Source organism: Ammodytes marinus, assembly GCF_949987685.1.
Source record: "Ammodytes marinus genome assembly, chromosome: 2".
NCBI lineage: Eukaryota > Metazoa > Chordata > Actinopteri > Uranoscopiformes > Ammodytidae > Ammodytes > Ammodytes marinus.
In genome coordinates, this window is record NC_137231.1 from 18,170,271 (window position 1) to 18,193,276 (window position 23,006).

The 23,006-nt window shown below is 42.4% G+C and overlaps 1 protein-coding gene across 4 annotated transcripts in view; it reads left to right on the plus strand.

Annotated features, from left to right (window-relative positions):
• emid1 (EMI domain containing 1) overlaps positions 1 to 23,006 on the plus strand; it is a 60,200-nt gene that overhangs the window by 5,020 nt on the left and 32,174 nt on the right. For all 4 annotated transcript variants that reach the window (XM_080048024.1, XM_080048023.1, XM_080048025.1 and 1 more), the window contains exons 2-3: positions 2,540 to 2,653; positions 2,861 to 2,964. In XM_080048024.1, coding sequence (XP_079904150.1) covers positions 2,540 to 2,653; positions 2,861 to 2,964 — 218 coding nt within the window. The remainder of the gene's footprint in view (positions 1 to 2,539; positions 2,654 to 2,860; positions 2,965 to 23,006) is intronic.

A 23,006-nucleotide genomic window follows, 5' to 3' on the forward strand; every position in this document is an offset into this window, starting at 1 on the left:
GCCTCCAGTTAGAGGAAGGTGTTGACTGTGAAACATTTAAGAGTGAAAGACTGACCAAGCACCTGTGTCCCTTTGTGAATAAAGCCCGACAAAACTCAATGGCCCGTCGTAATAGTAGTTCTCAGCAAAAACATGAGGAAAGTAATATGCTTAAGGGGATTGTAAATTAGACAGATTTTTAATCTTAAGTGTTTTTCCCAAAAATGAGATCATCTATACGCGCCTAATTCAATTATATTTAGGCATCAATATCCTCATATCAATGATCCTCTCTGGAGAGAAGAAAATATTGTTCTAATTATGCATCACATGAAAACTTTTTAGCTTAAGTTATGTAGGTAATGAAGGTATTGCTTTCAGTCGATCTAAGTGGACAGGTGATAAGTCCTCTGGAAAATCAGATGTTTATCTGTTGGGTCTGGAGGCAAAGTGGTGGGGAGGGGTTATGGTTAGTACCCCTCTCCTTACTCCCAGCCCTACCTGACCACAGCTCCTTCAATGTCAGAAATGTTTCCACTGATGATTAGAGCAATTTTTTCTGGACAAGGGAGAGCAATCATGGGGCAATCATATAGATCTGTGTTCATTTCTGTAGCCTCACAGCTGATGGATGTACTACGGTACATAAAGGTTCGGCCTGTTTTTTAATCACATGGTGCAGATGAATTCCCTACTCGCTTCACTTACGTATTTTAGGATGAGTTTAAACTGCGTCTTACTTTTTGCCCATTCCTTTGTTTTTACGTTTGAATAGTCCCTGGAATATGTTCTCTCAGATTCAAGTGTTTCACACATTTCACGAAGAATACAAAATGCCACCATAAATTAGGCTTAACAATTTATTTCTTTTTTAAGATAATTTTCAGTGTTTTAACCTATGGTTTTAACCTTCATTTGACAGTTTGAAGTAGATAGTGACAGAGTGGAACTGGGGAGGGAGAGGGGGTGACATGCAGTAAAGGAGCCTGCAGTAATGACTGAGCCTATATGGTATGCCCTCTACCCACTACACAACCGGAGCGCCCTGGCCTGACAATTATTACACAAATAAATAAAAAATCAAGAGTAATCAATAATAGTCATGGCAAAAGGAAATATCTCTGAAGTGATGCGATGGAGGTGCCCATGCTTGTTGGCTCAGGTCCGTGTGTGCGGTCACCACAACATGTGGGGATTGTTAATGGGGGCTGGTAAAGGGCTGCTTTGAATCCTCCGCCTTTGGCAGTTTCCTTCATAGTAAACGGTCTCTCGCACACACACAAACATATAGGCTCACATATTGACAAACAGACTTTGGTGTGAACACCCCCCACCCAAACACACACACACACACACACACACACACACACACACACACACACACACACACACACACACACACACACACACACACACACACACACACACACACACACATTATCACACACATACGACCCACACACTTGGCAGAAGAACATACAAAGTGTAGTTTCGTGCTACAAGACACACAATCTCCTTTTATGGTTCCTACGCAGGGCCCCCTCTCTATACATCTAGTGATTGTGTAAACACAGGCTATAGTTATTGTTGTCCTTGTTTCTCCTCCAGCTGGAGCCATGTGTAGGTAATCAGGGTATTTGCTCACATCATTGTTAATAAAAGTAAAGTAACATATGGTAGCTCAAACAGCCTCAGTGTGTTTTCCATATGATTATTGTGTCCGGGACAAATTTCCTTCGGGAAAAATACAATAATCTTAAATCCAAAATCTTGAATCTTGAATACATTAAGGCAGAGAAACCACCATTCACCATTGTCATGATATGGTAAGTAGAAGGATGAGATGAAATGTAATAAATGTTTCCCAGTGCCTCTGTGCTATCAGGTACAGATATCTGCCCCTGTTATGAGGGTAATTGAGCTCTCTGTGAGGATTATTTAGCTCTCAAACAAATAACCCTTTACATAATTTGGTGCTTTTAGCCTAATTGTGGCATTAAACGCCATAACTGGCCATTTCTATCAAATGAGAAATTTGATTGAATTGAGCTTCTGGATGCCTAAGAAATAACTTGGAGGTGAATGTAAACGAGCACACTTGACCCTCCAATGCTCTTTGTGATAATATTCTAGACTCATGACCAAGCACTAATCCCTGTTGAAAACTATCTAATCTTCATATGTGACCTTGTCCTCCTCTTTATTCCCTCCTGAGGGTCTTTATCTCCCCTGGGAGCCAAAAGCAAACAGATGTGTGTTGAACGAGGACAGACAGCAGTGTAAATAAAGCCCCACAATGCACTCTCTGAAAATCTCCTGGCTGATAAGAAAAAAACGTGTAAACAGAACACCATAAAGAAGTTTCAAAACAAAAGGGTGGTGGAATGGACGGGAGAAGACAACAGTGTGCTTTATGTTACTGCATGGCTAATTTCCTTTTCTGAACGGGCTACAGTTTGAGTGCTCTTGTTTGAAGGTGTTTAAAAATAGATAGAAATTAACAACTGTTGTTGTATTGGGCACTCTGCATTTCTGACCCTCACTCTGTTTCTACCTTCAGGAACTGGTGTCCTCATACGGTCACTAAGACGGTGACCTGCCAGGTGCAGAATGGAACAGTCCTCCAGCGGGTCTACCAGACATGCCGCTGGCCACAGGGATGTACAGGAGGCAGGTGAGAAGGAGTAGGGATCTTACGGCTATGGCTGCAGCACCGAGGTGTAGAGCTGACAATTTGGGAAAATATCAAATAGGTTTTTGATTTGATTTAAAATGTTCTAAAGTGAAGCTTCAGTTCAATACTTACTGTGGTTTTAATAGACACCATTATTTTGGTGAGGTAGTGCTTCATGGTATTAAAGATTTTCTTTGTGTTTTTCAGCTACAGGACCGTGTTCAGACCTTCCTATAAAGTGGTGTACCGCACTGTGACTTCTCTGGAGTGGAAATGCTGCCAGGGATTCAGCGGCACTGCCTGTGAAGAAGGTGAGTGCAGACAGCGGGACTCACAGACACTTGACAACGTTAGGCATACCGCAGCTGGTGGTAGACATGAAACAACAGCTAACAGTCTCTCGGAGGGGACGACATTGTGGTCCAGGACTGAGAAATGTTTTTCTCTTTCTTTCTCAGCTGCCTTTTTCTTTGGTTATTACCTGCCTTACCGTTTCCTCTTTTAATCATTCTCCTCTTTCATCTCTTAAAGCGTACTCTTTTATCACCATCAGCCTCCATCTTTTTTGCCTCGCTGTCGTGTTCCTCTTGCGTACATGTGCCTTCCAACACACGTGCACGAGTAATACTTTAAAACAGGAGTCATTTCCATTAGGCTTACATAAGGCCGCTTCTGTCTTCTAAATGAAGTGAAGAAATACGATCCCTCTGCCTTTTTGGTGGTGAGTCAGATACTTCCACTTTATTAATCAGTGTCAATGTGTTCATTTTAGGAGTCAGTGTACCATGTGAGGGTTGATTCTTTTGTGTGGGTTTGAGTTTTTATGGTCCAGCTGGAACAAAGTCTTCAGCCTCTTAAAGTGCCATGCTTGCACTGCTGTTTTCATTTTTCATCTACAGTAGCTGCCCACCTCACACACACACACACACACACACACACACACACACACACACACACACACACACACACACACACACACACACACACACACACACAACCACACACACTCCCAGTGTATAATGACTTCCTCTGGCACTGGCACCCGTGTCTCTGCAGTCTGGGGAGAAGGGTGGAGCTGTTTATGCCAGCACTCTCCTGGGTGTAACATAAATCTGCAGGCTTTGTGACACAAAGGACAATAAATGTTTGCAGTGATTCAAGTGGTCACTTTTTTGTGGTGCTGGAAGCAGGGGGCTGTTTTTCTCTTTCATGCTCCCACTCCCTGGTGGACTAAGAGCAGCTCTCAGTCCTCCCAGTGGTCTTTAGTCTGCTGCGGTGTTACATTTTATCCACTTCTCCTGCTTTGCTTACACATGAAACCTGCCTGAATGTCGCTCTTGTTTCAGTCCTGCCCCGCTCTCAAAGTCAAAAAACACTTTCACGCAGTCAGACAGCCACCAGACTTTACTTAACAAAAGCTCAGGAACACACAGTCAAGCTGGGAGGAAATTATCCAATTAAGTTGTTGCTGGAGGAGATTCCCCTCCGGTTGTCATGGCGGTAGGGGATGTTTGAGCCAGCGGGGATGCTGGGATTAGCCACTTATCTGAGCGTCGTTCCGGGTGGCTCAGATCACAGGCGGCGCTGAGTGGAAGTGACATGTCCCATTCACAGGGCCTTTACTCTGCGGCACCGTGGACGCCATCCAGGGCCACCGACGCTTTGTTCTGCTCCTGCCGCGTGAGCACAACCTCTTGCCAGCGCAGAACCTGATACCCCGCTGCTGTCTGCCTCATTCGGTGCTTTAAGGAAGTATAAAAGCTCGCCACACAGGCAAGGCTGGAGACCGGATTGTGCTTAAATCTGTCGCTATAGTGTTGCCAAGTTAAAGTTAACGCTTCACTCATATAGTTCAGTGGGTGCAAGTTTCACGTCCAGCAGGCTCTATGTGTGGTTGTGTGTGTTTGTGTGTGTGTGTGTGTGTGTGTGTGTGTGTGTGTGTGTGTGTGTGTGTGTGTGTGTGTGTGTGTGTGTGTGTGTGTGTGTGTGTGTGTGTGTGTGTGTGTGTGTGTGTGTGTGTGTGTGTGTGTGTGCGTGCGTGCGTGCGTGCGCGCATCTCCATCCACCTGCAAATCTCGACGCATTTCTTTGTGGATTTCCAGACGGCTGTGTGAGCTCTTGTTGGACCTTGAGTCAGGCTGAATTAAAAAGTAAAGGGTATTTTAAGGTAGGCTATATGAAATAAAACAACTGCCATGCCATCCTACTGCAATTTTCAACATCTACTGTCAAGATCAGACTTTTAAAACATTCTGCTTCTCTTAAAGCTCCCATATTATACACTTTTCGGTACTATTATACACCATATTATATGGTCTTAGTGGTCCTTAATACGTTTTTCTTTAATTGTTTGCTGAAAAAAACTTTCAGATAATTTATTGTACTATGCTGATGTTCAGCTAATCTCACAATGGCCTATTTTTTAAAAAGAGCTGCAGCTCCCCTCGTAAATATACAATCTTTGAGTTGCCCCGCCCCCTGTCCGGAAGCGAAGCCAGATACGCCTCGCCCTCTGTCTGTCAGGGCCGTGGACCAATAAGAAATAGGGGTGTGGGCTGCACAGTGGAAGCTTCTGGCTTTCCAGTTTGTGAGGTCAGAAAAGGGGAAAATTCTGACTGGAGTATATTGGGGGGGAGGGGTGGGGGTTTCAGAAAGGGGGAGAGTGAGAACAGGAGAGATTGTTATTTTTTTTTTATATTTTGGCAGTCTCTAGGCACACCGTGGACCCATGGATATGTTAGAACACATTTAAAAAGTGCATTTAGCATAATATGTGACCTTTAAAACTCATAAAATAGCTAACACCGGATACATACTATCTTGAAAGATCTCTACTGAAATCCCACTTTTGGTTATATACCTTTACTCCCATCACCCCTTTTCCTCTGCTTGTCTGCTTTTCGCAGACCATGGAAAATATGTTTGAAACGCTCATTTACTCACGCTGCTCTGCTTTTAACTCCACCGTTCTCTCAGCGGGCCATGTCTGACTCCCCAAGGCCAGTCTGCATTACAGCAGATCTAAGCAATGTCCATACCAGCAGCACTGGATGGGGCCGCTATAAGATACAAGAGAGGATGCGTGTTAAGCTGAGAGCACATTGACTGATATGGTTATATTTCAAATGGAAATGAAAGTGTTGTTTTCTCTCTTGAGTGCCTCCGTTCTCACCCCTGAGCCTCCCAAGCCAATTGGACAACATGCGTAAATCAAGAGGCCCGTCCTAATGAAAGATAACCTGTCTCTGCCTAACTTTTGGTTTGTGTGTTTTCAACACCAAAACAAGATAAACCATAGACCATTATGGGAAGAGTCCACGTCATGCTGTCACTCAGTCGTACATGGGCTTGTAATGCGTTTAAACTGTGTCCTCCAAAATCAAAACATTACATCCTGCGCAGGCTGATAAACAAACTCACACCATCTAAATCATTCAAGCGGTATCAGATAACATTGCATCAGATAGGCACCTTTCTCATTTGCTCTCTTTTTCTCATTTCTTCGGCCTAACCTCAGAACTTGGCTGGAATTCCAGGCCAATGGTGTAATTACTGGGTCCTAATTGTTTTCTATGAGGTTTGGGAGATATTGTCTTACTTGTGGACCTGGAACACAATGGTCTTTATCTCTGATTGAGCTTGAGAAAAAAAAGGCTAAGTATTTGCAGATGGAGGCTCTTTCATAGCCTGCCAGAAACAGGGATTTAATGTATGCCTGGTTGGCTTTGGCATTCCAAGTAAGTAAATGCTTGTTTTCAGATGGGGATATCCCAATATATGTTACTTCAAACACAAATATTAAAATTATACCTCATTTAGAGGCAATTTGATACAAGAATATCAAATGTAACCCATAAAAGCAACATTATTACATTAGAGCTGGCTCTCAAAGACTATCCCATGCAGGTTGCATCAGTGTCAACGTACAGTACAGCAATGCATAAGTGTCTGAAATTTGTCAATGAGTCTCAGTTGAGTGAAATCTGTCAAATGAATTGCTAATTTTTTTTTTGCCTTAAAAGTGAAGATGACACTAGGAGATAAATATCTTTGCCCTGAATTCATTTGTGGAAGACAGACAGACAGACAGACAGACAGACAGACAGACAGACAGACAGACAGACAGCACATAAAAGAATATAGCTGCAGCTTATCACAGGAGGGAACTGCCTTGTGGCAAAAACATATGGGGGAGCGCAGACTGGAATTAGCATGGCTGTCAAAGCCCTGCCGCAGGAGTCCCCATCAAGCCCGTATCTCTGCGGATTTTTTTGGGTCGCAATTATGGGACGGCTGGAAGGGAGGCAGAGGCACGCTGTCTGTAATAAGCCGCATAAATGTAATCTATGTTTTCACAGCTCAGCGCGGCTTATCACAGGCCTCCACGCTAAACCCCCCGCGCTTCAAACATCAGTCGGCTGCAGCTTGCCATTAGCGAAAAGGAGGAGTGGGAGTGAGTGCGCGGACGCCGGCGCATGTGTTTGTCTGACTGCCAGAGTGAATGCGTGGGTGGGGAGAGCGAGGTGTTGAGGATTTGTACAGTGAGGGATGCAGCTGTTCGGCGTGATTAGCTGCCTTAATGGCAGCATAGCTTTCGTAGCTGTGTGTGTGTATGTAGCGACCCCAGCCTGCAAGGTCAGGAGGGAAGGGGGCTGAACAAGAGCAGGTGACCTCCACTCGCACTCCTCTTAGACCACACAGGGCAACACTATCAGTGTCTGACCAGCAGATAATAGAGTCACCTTCTCATTCAGACCACCTCACATTCCTGGACCACTTCTCTCTGTTTGCATAAGCAGGTGTTAAATGTGTAGTGCACCAGTTCATTCATAAAAAAAAACAGACCTGATGTCAGCTGTGATCACAATCACATTCACAGTATTTATGCAACCATGAGCCGAAATCTACAGACACATAAATCACATGCGTACAGGGAGGCAGGCTGCAGTGAGCGTGCAGAAAAGGCCACAGCAGCTGATATTCATGATTATGTAAATGGCCAGGAAGCAGCTGAAGCGAAGGCGATCTGGTCTGAGGGTCTAAAAGGAGATTAGACATGGGAGCATCCAGTCCTTTCAGCCCACACTGCTCGGCTTAGGAGAACTGTCATAATAGTCATTAACACACAAACAACACTACACCACTGAATAATATACCGCCCGGCCAACCTAAAAGGAAGTAAACCAAACAGGGGGAAGTTTTTGTCTCTTCTCCTCTTCTCTGCCTTTCTCTCCATACTGCCTTCTTCTTATGTAAGTGTGTGCTGGTATGTGCATCAGGTTTATGACAAATCCCCAAATTATACTTCATAGAGGGATTCAGGTATTTAAATTGGACTATATACTTGTAATTATCATAATGTTATTACAACATGACTTTGAAATGTTCCATGCAGAGTGTATATAGAGCGCACACTGTACGGCTTGCAGGAGGAAGAAGGAATGAAAATGATGGAAGCATAAGGATTATAATTATGACTCACTATGGCTTTATGGTTTATGTTTGACTGGAAGATTACAAGGCCAAACCCAAAAGACAGGCACGGTTATGGCAAAATGTCAATCTCCAATGCCAGGGTTCAGTTAGACTTATATGATATATGACCTTTACATTTTATTTATAATAATATTTATTACATATTTTATCCATTTGATATTCTGTCAATACATGAAGACCCCCCCCCCCCCTTTGTAATGCTTATTGCTCCATTTGTTTCCCTGCATCTTTTGGTGTTCGGTTCCTAAATCTGAAATACATTGCTGCCTCAGCAAATACAGACACACAATTATTTGGCACAGTCTTCTTGAAAGTTTCATACATACTTAAACTTGATTCTGAGTTAAGTTTTATGTATCTGGCTCCTGGACTGGAAATGCCTCTTCTGCTTACTGATTTATTTATTATTTCCCAAGACTTCCCCTGGGATTGCATTGAAAACTGTTTTCCTGCAGTCAGAAAAGAAATAAAGTGGGCCGAGTCAGCAGTACTACAACAAAAACTTTTAGGGATGAAAATAGAAACACACACACACACACACACACACACACACACACACACACACACACACACACACACACACACACACACACGCAAGCCATAGCAGCTGGAGTATTCTTCTGTCCCCAATAAAGCAGAGGCATTTCCCCTCACCTCTAGTAGTTTTAAGTGGACTGCTGCTGACTGAGTGACCCACAAACAGACAGGCTCTTTACAGCCTGACGAATTGTGCGATCAGGAGCCAAGAGAAGAAAAGCCACTCTCTTCCTGGCCAAGATAAGACCAAGTGAAATGCAAAGAAATGAAAAGCTCTTTTAAAAATCCTGCCCTATTTTAAATCCTCCTCACTGATGGAGGTGTTGGCTCTGTCTCGTCTCATCTCCGATCCACTCAGCGACTGATGTCATTAAAGCTGCATTAACCCAGTCTGCTCCCCGCCCGTCAACATATCACAATGGCTCAGCTTGCGGGTATAGAGTGGCATGATAGGTATGTACCGTATAACACTGCGCTTCTGTCTTTAGGTTGTCTCTTGAGAAGGTAATGAAGCATATTATTGCGTTTTGACGTCAGTGCAGGGACAATGGTGGCAATGATGGGGCGGGTACGCTCCCGGTCCTGTTGGTTCCATACAGCTGTGTTAGTTCAACAGACCCAATTTTTGCCTGCAGCCCGCTGGGAAGGCTGTTTGGTAATCTATTTCGCAACCCCTGACTTATTGCAAATCACCATCTCTAATTTGTTAGAATCCACCCTTTTTTGTCTTAATCTTACTTCTCTCTCTTCACATGCCTTCATAAAGCTGAACAGTGCATTTTTTTCTCATTTACATAGGGCTACCACTGCAGATTATTTTCATTATTTTTAACTCAAGGAGTTCTTTATTCATTGACTAATTGATTGTATTTATTTTACAATTAATAGACACGGCAACTCTGCACAGCAGTCTAAGGCTAAATGATTATTTCCCTTGTGGTCCTCATACATACAAACAACAGAAGAAAAAGATTAGACTGTGAAAACCAGCAAAGACAAAACATGCATTCAGTGGCCACATGTGCCACGTGTTCCATGCTCTCCTCATAAGACAAATACAAGTAACTCTGATGTGATTATTTTTAAGCTTGAAGTTGATTATTGACATTGATCCGTCAAAACAATTGCGGACAAAATAGAGAACATTTGTATGGTGAGGTATTTAAAAAGCTTGTTTTGTGCGACCAAACATCTGAAAGATATTCAATTTAGTTTCATGCATAACAAACCAAACACCAAATTCACAACTTCACAGCTTTAACTGTCCTCACTTGTTGCAGATTATTTTTTTCCTTCAATGACTAATTGTTCCAACTTTTTTTTTTTTTTTTTTTATTAATATTTTTATTATTTTCTTAAACAAAACAATCACAGACAACATATACATACACCACAAGACAAACAACTCACAGGACAATACAAAATACAACACAGGGGGGGGGGGGGAGGGTGCAGATCCATACATAAATTCATTTAAATGTCCAGTTTCTTAAGTTCATGCTTATAAAGTTCCAGGGATCTTCTTTACCACAGTCATGGTCATTGAGAGCTGATGCTGCTCGCTCCATTGACAGGAGGTCTAAAAAGTCCGTCAGCCAATTTTCAATGCTAAAGCAATTGGGTTTACGTATCTTCCAATTTATCAAAATAATTCGCTTCGCTGACAGGAAAGCCAAGGCTATGATGCGTTGGGTGACTGTTGATTCAATGTTTTCGACTCTACTGCCTAGAAGGCAAGTTAATGGGCAGAGTGGTATTCTCACATTCAAGAAAGAAGACAAATTATAAATAACACCTTTCCAAAAACTCTGTACTGCGGAGCATTGCCACAATTGATGTATCAATGTTCCTGCCTCACCACAACCATGCCAACACAAACGAGAGAGGGAATTGTCCATTTTCTTTAATCTGCTTGGTGTTATATAAGCCCTGTGCAAAATTTTTAATTGAAGAATTTTATATCTTACACATTTGGATAGGGTTGTAGTGTTTTTTGTTACAGTATCCCACTGTGCATTACTCAAGGATATGCCCAAGTCCTGCTCCCATTTGTGTTGAATAGAGGATAGGTTATCAACGGATGCAGTGGTCAACAACTCATATAACCTTGACACTGTTCTCTTTCCTGATGCAATCTCCCTCAGTTTTATATCCAACTCTTTATCCTGGATCTCTACTGTGGGTTCTTTTGATATAAGTAACCCCAAAATAGATTTTAATTGTAAATACGCAAAAAAGTCGACATCTTTTAAATCATATTGTGTTTTTAAGACAATAAAGGGTACCATATACCCATCCTTCACTATCTGACCCACTTGGTTTATACCTCTTTGTTGCCACGATTTGTTTGTTAATGTTTTACCACCAGCTTTTAATACAGGGTTACTCCATATAGGGCATGATGGTAAGTATGCTCCATTGAAGGGGAGACGTTTCTGGATAATTTTCACAACCTCACACGAAAATTTTATTAGAGGATTGCCTATTTTCAAGTTGGTTTTAGGGTAATACCATAAAGCAGTTAGGGAGAGGGATTTGTCTTGGTTGGCTAAAATTTTTTCGTCTACCCAATTCCAACTCCCTAACTCACTCTGTCCTGTATAGGCCCACAACAAAGGAAACCTAGCATTGTAGGCAAGATAATAAGAATAAACATCTGGGACTCCCAATCCACCTCTTTTCCTCGGTCTGGTTAATCTTTTGTAACTGATTCTTGGTTTTTTATTACTCCACAAGAAATCTGTGAATAATTTGTTAATTTCTTTGAACCAGTAAAGCGGGAATTTAAGAGGAATTGCTGATATAAGAAATAATAATCTAGGTAAAATATTCATTTTAAGCACTTCTGCTCTGCCCCATAATGAAATGGGTAAAACTGTCCATCTCTTAATGTCCTCCTTAATTGTTTTAAGGAGGACAGGGCCATTTAAATCAAAAATATCCTCAATGGGAGTCTTAATGTTGATTCCTAGATATCTCATACCTTGTGGCTTCCATTGAATGGGGGCTGAACCCAGATGTGAAGGAAAGGTCATAGTATTTAATGGGATGGCTTCACTCTTATTAAAATTCACCTTGTACCCTGAAAACTTCCCAAATACCTCAATTAATTTCATCACTTGCGGGATTGACTTATGTGGTTGTGATAATGTTAATAACAAATCATCCGCAAATAGATTAGCTTTAAAATCATGACCCCCAATCTGGATACCAGTGATTTTCCTCTCTGCTCGGATAGCACATACTAGAGGTTCTAAGGCCAAAATGAAGAGTGATGGTGAGGCAGGACAACCCTGCCGGGTAGATCTCAGAAGTTGGAAAGGTTCAGATACAATTCCATTAGTTCTAATTGAAGCACTAGGGTTGTTATAGAGGGCCTTCACCCAGTTAATAATAACTGGTCCAAAACCAAATTTTGACATAACATGAAACAAATAATGCCACTCTACCCTGTCAAAGGCTTTCTCAGCATCCAGCGATATGGCTATTGCTGGATGCTGTAGAGTGCTGGCTGTCGCCATTACCTGGAAGAGTCTTCTCATATTATTGGAAGCAAATCGACCTTTAATAAATCCTACTTGATCAAGATGGATCAATGAGGAAATGGCGGTCTCCATGCGCATAGCAAGAATTTTAGCAAACAGCTTATAATCGTTATTTAACATACTTATAGGGCGAAAATTTGTCATTTGTGAATGATCCTTACCAGGCTTAGGCAACAGCGAGATAGTGGCTTGGCGCATAGTCAGTGGCATGGAGTGATTAGTTAATATATCATTAAATAGTAAAGTAAGAAGTGGAGATAAATTATTTTGGAGGCATTTATAAAGTTCTATGGTAAAGCCATCGTTGCCTGGTGCTTTCCCAGTTGGGAAAGCTTTCAAAGCTGAGAGTATTTCCCTTTCTGTGATAGGTGCCTCTAAACTTTCTCTCTCCTCCTCTTTTAAGGATGGTAAGGAGATGTCCTGAAAAAAAGATTCCATCTCGTTCTCGTTTATTGGACCTTCTGACTGATACAGTTTTGAATAATATTCTCTGAAAGCTGTATTAATTTGTGTTTGCTCGTAAATTACTTCACCAGTGCTTTTACATATATGTGAAATTGACTGCCGATTTTGCAGTTGTTTTAACCTTAAGGCTAGCATTTTGCCTGCTTTGTCACCACTTTCAAAATATTTACGACGAAGTCTAAACAGTGCAAATGCCGTCTCTTCATGTATAATTGATTGTAGTTCTGCTTTACAGATCAGCATTTCATTTTTTAATCTTATATTCATAGGATCCCGCATATGCTGTGATTCTAATGTCTTAAGCTCTGAAGTCAAACTATTTTTCTTCATCACCATTCTTTTCTTTTTGGCTGTAGCGTAGCTAATAATCCATCCTCTACAGGTAACCTTAAATGCTTCCCATACTATTTGTATTGAGGGCACTGAAGTTAGATTGATCTTAATAAACTCTTTTGTTTTCTCTTTTAATATGGACACAAACTCTTCATCCTTGAGTAAAGAGTTGTTAAATCTCCACTGTTTATTTTTATGGTTGTTCTGAGAGAGAGAGAGGAGGACTGACAAAGGAGCGTGGTCTGAAATAATAATATTGTGTATTTTGCTGTCAATCACATTCTCAACTATGTTTTGGGACAAAAGTATATAATCAATCCTTGAGTATGAGTTATGAGCATGAGAATAGAATGTATATTCCCGCAAACCCGGGTTCACTACACGCCATATGTCAGACATTGCCAGAGATTCTTTTAAATCTTTAAATGCTACCGAGAGTGACCTATCAGATGGGAGTGGGCGGCTAGACCTATCTACAGCAGGTTCGCTAACCAGGTTAAAGTCTCCACCCATAAAGATTGGATCAGCAGAGAATTGAGCTAAAATCACATTTAATCTAGAAAGAAATTCTGCCTGCCCTGTGTTAGGAGCATATACATTCACCAAAGTGCACTTTATGTTTTGTAGGAAACCCGATATAATAATATATCTGCCATCTTTGTCAGCTATTTCTTGGGTTAACTTAAAAGATAAACGTTTTGCTATTAAAGTGCTGACACCTCTGGAGGCCCCTGTACCTGGAGCTGAAAATACCTGTCCAACCCATCTCTGTCTTAACTTAACAGCTTCTGCATTCTTCAAATGTGTCTCCTGTAACATTGCCACATCACTTTCCAGGGATTTCAAATGAGTTATTATTTTATATCGCTTTGTTTTATTAGAAATCCCTTTTACATTCCAGCTCACTAGTTTAATAGTAGTCATAGTAACCTTTTCCACATTGAGTTACAGTACCCATGAATTTGCTGACAGGAGAAAGAAAATAATAAGAACTTAAAATACAAAAATATGCCCTGGAATTATAAATGTTCTGCACACACATAGAGGGGGGATAGGCACATAACACACAAAAGACAACATCAAGATTGCCAAAAGGCAAATATACACATAACAAAAAGGGGAACGACTCTACGTCCATTCCCTGTCCGTGAACTAATATAAAAGGCACAGCTGACCTTGCTGCAGTGATCAGACCTTCACCTTACACAAAATTGTTCCAACTTTAATTATCCACACATTCCCTCTTTCATTCACTTTTATCACTCTCGCTTTCTTTTTTATACTCATGTAAAAATCCAATGATGTCTCCTTCTTACTGCTGTCTCGGCCCTTACTCCCATGGTAAAAATCCACACTCTGAACCGCAAAAAAAAACATGAAAAATACAATGAAAACAGCTGCTTTAAGATGAGCTATTTCTTCTTTTAAACTGCTTCAGTCTGTGGTTGTTGTACACCTCCCTGAAAGCCTGATGACCTAGCTGCTCATTTGTCCCTGTTATGGGTTCGTAAGCATAAACAACACCACATAAGAGAGGCTCAAGTGTTGTGGCTCAGTAGGTGGGGATTTTATGAAGCCGACCTTCAAACCTTCCTCCACTCCCATGTACACTAAACCACAAACAGACCAGCACATCACAGAGATCTCGCTGTGGTGTGTTGATGTGTTGTGGTGACATCATTCATGACCTCTCGTATCACAGACCTCCCAAATCACAGACCTTGGGAGGGGTCTGAGTGTGGAGGGGTCTCAGTTTCTCAGCCTCTAAGCGCTGCATTCTTGGACGACGTGAAGCATTTAAAAGTCGATGCCCCTGTCTGACTCTGGAGCTCTATTCTGAGCTGGTCTTCTGCGTATATTTCCATTGGCTCATGTGGCTGATGCGGTGCTGAACGGGGATGAGGGTAGCGGTGCTGATGGTTGTGATTAGTTCTGGACTAAAGACGAGAGTGAAGAAGAGGGTTTTGGATGAGCAGACGGTCTAATTACAGATATTTCGGGTTGGCTTTCAGAGCTCCAACCTGACAGAGGAGGCCTTCCCCTAGAGCAGCCAATCATTCTAAGCAAAGAGAAATGACCTCACTGGATTGGCTAGAAGAGGAAAGAGTAGAGGATAATAGAACTTGCTTTGAGATGAAATGTCTGATATATGAGGCTGAAACTATTACAGGCTGGCAATGTGGGACTTTACAGTCAGCTGTATTGATTTTACAGTCACAGACAAGAGAGCTGGACGAAATCTCTGAGTATAGAAAGGGGCCTGCAAGTGTTATCAGCTTGGTGTTCAGACAGGACAGTTTGCAGGTGCAAAAAAGCTTATTATCCTATAGACAGTACATCAATTGGTTAACCCCAAGTAGACTGTGATGGGCTCCAATAACAGGCAAATTGTTCATTTAACCTCGGCCATTGAAAGACGTCCAACTAAACATTAAGCAATCATCCACAATGCTGTTATATCCAAAGCTCCCTTATGTATATGTCATATGTGACTTGATGGCATTTCTTATTTAATGAATTTAATATATTTCATAAGGCATATCTAATTGCCTTTGTGATAAATAAACCTGCTTTGCCACAGATTTTACACGTATAGTGGTCTTCAGCACTGCAGTGGTTCACAGCTATTGTGTGTATTTCATGAATCTGTTGAAGTTGTTTACCCTAGATTTATAGAGCATGTAAGACATGCATCATTTAGGTAAGTGCTAGTATTTCTTTTGCTGTTTTGTCTCATCTGGGGGTCATGTCTCTTGGGCTTCTCTTAATATCTACACACATATGGGCCGGGCACACACTTTCAGACATGTTTGTACAGACCATTTTGGTATTGCACTGGCAACATCCTTTCACTGTCTTTATGTGCGCTTGTGAGACACACATCTTGTCGAGATCATAATGAGGGCACAGAGCGGTGTGCACATTGTCCAGGAAGTGTGGTATGCTTCAGTGATCCAGGTCCAGTCCTTGTGGCTGGGGAAAGAGGTTGCGGTAGTGCTGGTGTGGCTGGTGAGGCAGCGTTCAAGGGCTCGGAGCCAGAGGGGCCCAGCGGGGTGAGCTCATTAACTACAGGACGTACCCCTGAACCTCTAAACCCAGGCCTGCATTCCGTCCGCTCCGCTGCCCTCCGGGACTCATCCAGGGGGGCTTTAACAGCCCCAGTGTTTTGGTTGGACCCTTGCCACAGCCAGAGTCGAGCTGTGCATGACGACTCCCCCTCCCTCCTCGCCTGCCTCAATCAGGGCCATAAATGCAGTCCAGTGAGGGTGTCTGTGTGTTCCTGCTTCCTCAGGTGTTAACGGCGCTCTCACTCATTCATGCTGAGCTCACAGCGAGGGCCTGGCAGCAAACAAACACTTAGGATTCACACACGCAGACATGTTGAAGGCACCAAAAACACCTGCTCTCCCAAGCACAGACACATATATCAAGCGTGTATGTGCGGACAGACGCGTGACAGTCTGAACCAAAATTAAACGCACATTTTTACAGCGCAGTTGACCTGGGTCACACAAATGTGAAAAAAAAGCAGTGAGCTGAACTTGCTGAGTCGCCGTAATCAATGAACTTGATACAGGACACAGACACACGCTCGCTGTCGCTCCAGTTCTGCATGCATACACCCTGTATATCAGTTGCATATGTGCCTTACGACAGATGGACTGACAGGTCATTAAATCACGGCTACTGTGCCAGAGTTATAGCTCTAGCTGCTCAGTCTGCGGCTATCATTAACTGCAGGTTGAGGGACGGAGGATGATGTCATGGCCCTTTTATTTCTGTTGGCTGCCCTCCAAGTTGTCTTCCTAAAGGGCTCATTCTTACCTGACTGGGACCACATGTGGCCCCTTGAGACAATGTCTGATCAGCTTTGTTGGGACATATTAATAATTATCAAACCATTTCAAATGTATCAGATGAATACTTTTTAAACTTTTTTTTCCTATACTGTATTTTAATGGCACTAGCTCTGATCGTGAAAGTAGCCTTTTCTGTTATTTTGCCACAGTATTGCTGCAGGTGCCGCTAATGGTAGGTGTGTGTTACTGAAACAATGAAGATAATTGAGCCTTTTCAAAATAGCAAATGTTCCCATCTTCTTAATTGTAAGGATGTGCTGTTTTTTTTTTGTCATGTGTGATAGAAAATCCTTAATGTTTGGCTTTTGGTCTGTTGATTCGACAAAACAAGCTATTTGAATATCTGCTTGGACTTTACCTTTAGGAAATTATAAAAGGTATTGTACCACGCATTTTCACTATCTTCTTATATTTTATTGACAGAACACTTAATTGATTACTTGATAATCAATTAATGGTATAAATACTTGCAGCCCTATGGAAAAAAACAAGTTAGCATTGACAGAGCAACAAAGGTTACATGCGTAGGCCTAACCCCTCAACAGTGAAGAGTCAATCCGGCATTAGAGTTTCAAGTCTCATCGTGGCAACCAAAGCTGAAATGTGAGCATGCCTGAGACTATAAGGTCTTTACATGCTTCGTACTGAAGAAAAAGTAGAGGTTTAGTTTCACTTCGAAACATTCTTTCTCACAGTGGTTACATATTTGAAAGTTTTTTCTTATTTGTTTATACTGAGTGAAAACTTAGAACAGTTGAAATTAGGCAAATTCTGATACTGCTTTGTCAGAAACCACAGTTGTACAGTTGAGAGGATTTGGTACTGAGCCACTGTCTGCACACAAATTGGCCCCTCTCAAAGCCTTTTCGAAATGGTTAGCCTCTCTGGACATCCCCCATCATTACAATCTATTTACAAAAGACCAAAAGGATTATTCGCAGTTAATGCGTTTTATATGAACCCTTCACTTTGGCCGTGTAGGCGTAGCTACTCGAGTAAACAGAGCCCTATTGAAGCAGAGTTACTAAATCTGAGGCCAGCTGGGTTCTCGACCCCGAGACAAAGTGGAGAATTATAGTTATTCCTAAGAGTCTGAGCTCAGCTCTTGCCTCCCTCTTTGGTCCCTCTAACATCGCTTGGAGGGGGGGGGGATAATCTATCCTCTCTCTCCTAGATGGAGAAAGAGTTTTGTAAAATGAGGATGGCTGTACTAGTGAAAGGGTGGCACGGCTACAGCTGGACATGTTACTTCATGTGCTGCCAGCTAGGAAAAAAGGCAACGAATGCGAGAACCAAAATGAGGATGTGTTTTCCCTCTTCTAGTATTGTCACAAACTGACACTTGCAAAGAAATGAGAGGGCACTGTTTTTTTAAGCCAGATGAAGGAGAAATATTATAAGGGACGTGGAGAGGGGGAAATGGAGGGTTTTTCTTAAACTGGAAAGGCCTGTTCATGTTACTGTTCAAATGACAAAGAACAGACTGAAGCAATAAGCGTGATGAGCATCACTCATACTTTCTTTACCAGCCATAACCACAATGTTCCTTTGAGGTCATTTATCTTTTCATAATGTTACTGAACATTAGAAAATAAAATTTAATTTGAGGCTCCCTTCTTTTGTATGCTCCATCTGACCCTCTCACAGTCTACGCAGCGCTAACCCGTGGGCGTGGGTGGGTAGCCGTGGGGACGCCAAAGAGGGGAAAGGGCAGAGAATTGAGGGGTGCAGGGTTTGTGCTTTGCCGTGGAATAATGGCAAGTATTGTTCCCTAAGTGGCAGCACTGTATCAAGAGACTATCACAGGAAATTTCTGGTTGTACTCATTTGGTGTCAGTCTTAAATTTCGGAGGCACTTCAGGGCTGTATTTTGTGAGGTGGTCATGCAAAGTGAGGACAATGTGTCCCTTTTAGCGCCCTTAGTATTAGCTATAAGCAAAATAATGATTACAGCCAAAGAGAGCACTGTACAAGTGCCTCAACATTTAGGAAGATGATTGACTGAGATAGCCTGGGAGAATTGAGTGCACTCTGTCTTACGTCCTGTTTTCTCTTCTTCTACACTGCGAGACTGGAAACTGTGGCCAGCATGGATCCCTGCCAGGGATACAGAGAGGCTCCAGAGGTCATTCTGAGTGACAGTTAAGTTAGAGCTTCGGACTACTTCTTTCGCTGTTGTGTAATGTGTAATTGTGATAGAGGCCTCACACGCTCCCTTATCCGCATAGGGACAGGAGAGGGCACGCTGGGAGATGAATTACAAACACTGCTCAGGATCATTCATCCATCAGAGCGGCTCTATTCGCCAAGCTGGAATTCCTTTCCCCTGGCTGCACCTGACAGTGCAGAAACCTTAGCCGGGCTACCGCCAGTTCACTTTTGGTTCCAAAAGTGCAGCTGAGTTTGCTGGAGCTTTTAAGGGAGATTCTGCGTCCAAACTTGAGGCAGCTTCTGTCAGCAGCAATCGGCCGCCCTCCTTTCTGGAAGTGCCTGATGGATCGATCTTAGAGGCAGTGCAGCTGACAGGCGGAGCGTGGATGGATATCATCCGCAGTTTGACCCCACTCGCCTCTCCTCTGCTAATGTTTTTGAATGAGAGTTTGGAGTAGAGTTTTTGATGAAAAGTGTAGATGGCATAATGTGGTACAGTTGACTGTGCAGGAATATGGAAAAAGGGACAGACTCATTTTAGTGGACCGGGACCATGCCAAGTGCTAAATACTTTTTCTGTCATGGTCTGTCTTTGTCTTGTCTTGTTTTGGTGTTACCCGGGTTTCCTGTTTTATTTTGGTATGTCTGTCTTGTTCCTCCCCATGTCCTGTCAAGCTTCCCTCTTGTTTGATTACTGCTCCCTCCCCTAATGTTACACCTGTGTCTCGTTGTGTCTTGTATACAGTGGTGTAGTGGGGGGTATACGCAGGTATACGGCGTATACCCACTTATTTTTCAGGCGACATTGCGTATACCCACTTCTAACGGCCGCGACTGCGGGACTTGTTGCCACCTGTCCCGTTTTCCCCGAAATTGTTCTCTTTTTTTCACCAGCTGTCCCGGGAAAAGAAAAATCTCTCCCGGGACACAATTTGTCCCGTTTTTTGGGGAAAATGCCAGAACCTCATTTGATTTCCTTCGTTCAGCAGTTCAGGCCGTTTCACACGGGCCGAGGCGTTTGTTTCGCCCACTAATGCATTCTCAATAGAGAGGCGAGCGGGCAGAGAGAAGGCGGCAAGCGTGCAGGGGCGGTCTTAACGATCTCGGGGCCCGTTTCCACATTTTTTTTTTCTATGAATAATGCTTGTGCATGCTCTCCGCAAAAATAAAAAAGATTGTGGAAACCAGTTGGTTCATAGACGGATTATGAGATTTAAAGTAAAATGCATCAATCTGATGCACTTTCAGAGGAAAATTTAGATTTAAATCAAATCTTGAGCTGCAGAAGGAATATTATTTTTCTTAAACAGGCAGCACTCTTTACTCTGCAACTGTAAAAACATTTCAGTAGATTGGTCTGCAGACCCATGTTATATGATGGAGGGGCCCATTGCAACAGATACAGGATGGAAAGCTACTTTTTATGAACAGTATAGAATTTACACGTATAAAGCTTATTCCTGTATGTGTGTGGGGGCCTTAGAGGCCCCTTATGAAGCCCATAAGACATAGCTAATAATGCTTTTGTTTTGCACTTGCTTTTCTATTTTTCACCTGCTAGGGGCCATGATGATTTATTTCCTATTCCTTTTTGGACCCTAGGCTGTTATTGACATCAGTGACTGAGCTCTTTGACAATGCGACATGTAAAGTTACTATCAGTATCTCTGACTTAGGGCCCCCCTGAGCCCTTGGGCCCCTGGGCCTGGTTGCATGCAGTTTTCTTCTCAAAGTGCACCAGATTGATGAATTTTACTTTAAAAGGTTGCATTTTTTTCTTCCGGGGGAGCTGTCCCCCGGACCCCCCTAGTAGGTCCAGGGTCCCCACCTCAGTCTCCCTATTTAGCCTACTGTGCAAACAGTGATGGTCCGGCAGACCGTAGCGGCAGTCAGCTGTCAGGACAGTGAACTCCCCCCCCCCCCCCCCACTCGCACTAATGGCTGTAAATGGAGCGGACACGGAGGCTAAACATATAGCCGTTCTGCCAGCTGCGCTCTCTATATCTTATAGGCTATTCATGCATTAGGCCTGTGTTGGACCACTACTCGCGAGTGGCTGTGTGAGGCAGGGCAATTATGGGAAATATAGGACCGGCAAAAGCGGATGCGCGCGCAGTACAACTTAGAGTATACCCACTTCTCCAGGCACCACTACACCACTGCTTGTATATATACTCCTTGTGTTCCTTTGTTCCTTGTCTATGCATTATGGTTTTTCGTGTCAGTGTCGGTGAGTCCTTGTCTTATGTGTTCCCTCTGTTCCCTGCTTAACTTTTGTTTCCTGGACTTTTTGACTTTTTGCTTGTTGGCCTTTTTTGTTGTATCTTTTGGAGCTAAATAAACGACCATTTTCTTGATACGTCTTGCGTTTAGGTCCTACTTGCCTGCCTGTCTGCCACACCGTAACATTTTCGTCCATATTCCAAGATGAAAAAAGTCCACAGAAACGTAGCTGAATCATGTGTTTTCAGCAAAACTAGGAAGTCATCCTTAACGCCCCCACTCACTAAATGTAAACAGCGCTGAACCTGTTTGGAAGGTTGTGGAGCTTAAAGTTTACATTTGTCTGCGTCATCTCTTTTGCAGAATGTTTCAGTGTCCGACAGTTAGATCAGGACTTGCGTGAGGAAGGGCTGCAGTAGATTAGTTGTTTGCTTCACATAGTCACATAGAAGACATTCTGAACTCGGAAGTTTGAGAACCACCTCAAGCAAGGGTAATTACTGTGTTGTAACTTTGCAAGTTCTGAGACAACTGGATCTAAGAAATCAAGAGGATATAGGTTCAGATCTTAATACATTTGTCGGTCATTGGGGCCTTATTTGTCTAGCTGTCATTTGTACCTTTTTTGAAGGCCTGAAAAAATTATTGTCATGTCATCTGTCTGGCATCAGATCAAACAACAAATTGGTTCTATTTGAAGGCAATGGCAAGCAACAAATTTGATTGTTTAGTTAAGAGGACTCGTCGGGCCTTTAAAAGGTCTGCCTGAATGAATACTATTTACCTATCCAGCCACCGCTCCAAATTTGTGTTCAAAATGGCCAGTGTAAATAAGGTCAGTGGTTGCACAAAAACTAAAACTGAAGTCATGGATCGCTGTCTATGCGTGTGCTTGTGTCAGCTCATTAGCATCTGTACTTTGGCCTGAGTACACCTCTCCCAACTGTGCCGTGGCCAAGGAAGTGGCACTGGTCAAACAAACTAAACTTAAGGGGACAAACTTACTTGTGCACGATAAAGATGGTGTAGTGAGAGTTTGGGCTGCAACTAACGATTATTTTGATAATCGATTAATCTGTCGATTATTTTCTCGATTAATCGATTATTAATCGATTAGTGTTTTGGTCCGTAAAATGTCAGAAAATGGTGAAAAAAAATGATTCCAAAGCCCATGTTGACATCCTCAAATGTATTGTTATGTCCAAAACACACAGATATTTCAGTTTACTGTCATAATAGGATTAAAGAAACCAGAAAATATTCACATTTGAGAAGCTGGAATCAGAGAATTTGGAAATGTTTTAATAAAAAATTACTCGAAACGATTAATCGATTATCAAAATAGTTGTCGATTATTTTAATAATCGATTCATCGATTAATCGTTGCAGCTGAGTGGGCCCTGACTCTGCACAGATATGAGGATTTACACTGAACTGGGCTCGACAGCTGTATGTCAGCCCTTTTAACTTAATTTTAACAGAAAAATATGGAGAAGGACCTAAGTGCTAAAACAGTATACAAATCAAAGTCTTATCAAATCACTGCAAAATGATGTCATGTGTGATTCTGAAGCTTTCATAAAGCTTTAAAGTTAACAACTTTTTTGTATTGGGGTCTGTTGTATAGTTTTATGTAGATGGATGTATAATGAGTTTTAAGGTTGGTTTGCCCTGAATTGTCACTTGTGGTTTTAACAACTTTCATAAGTAGTTTAACACTTTGAAGATGAAACAGAAACAGAC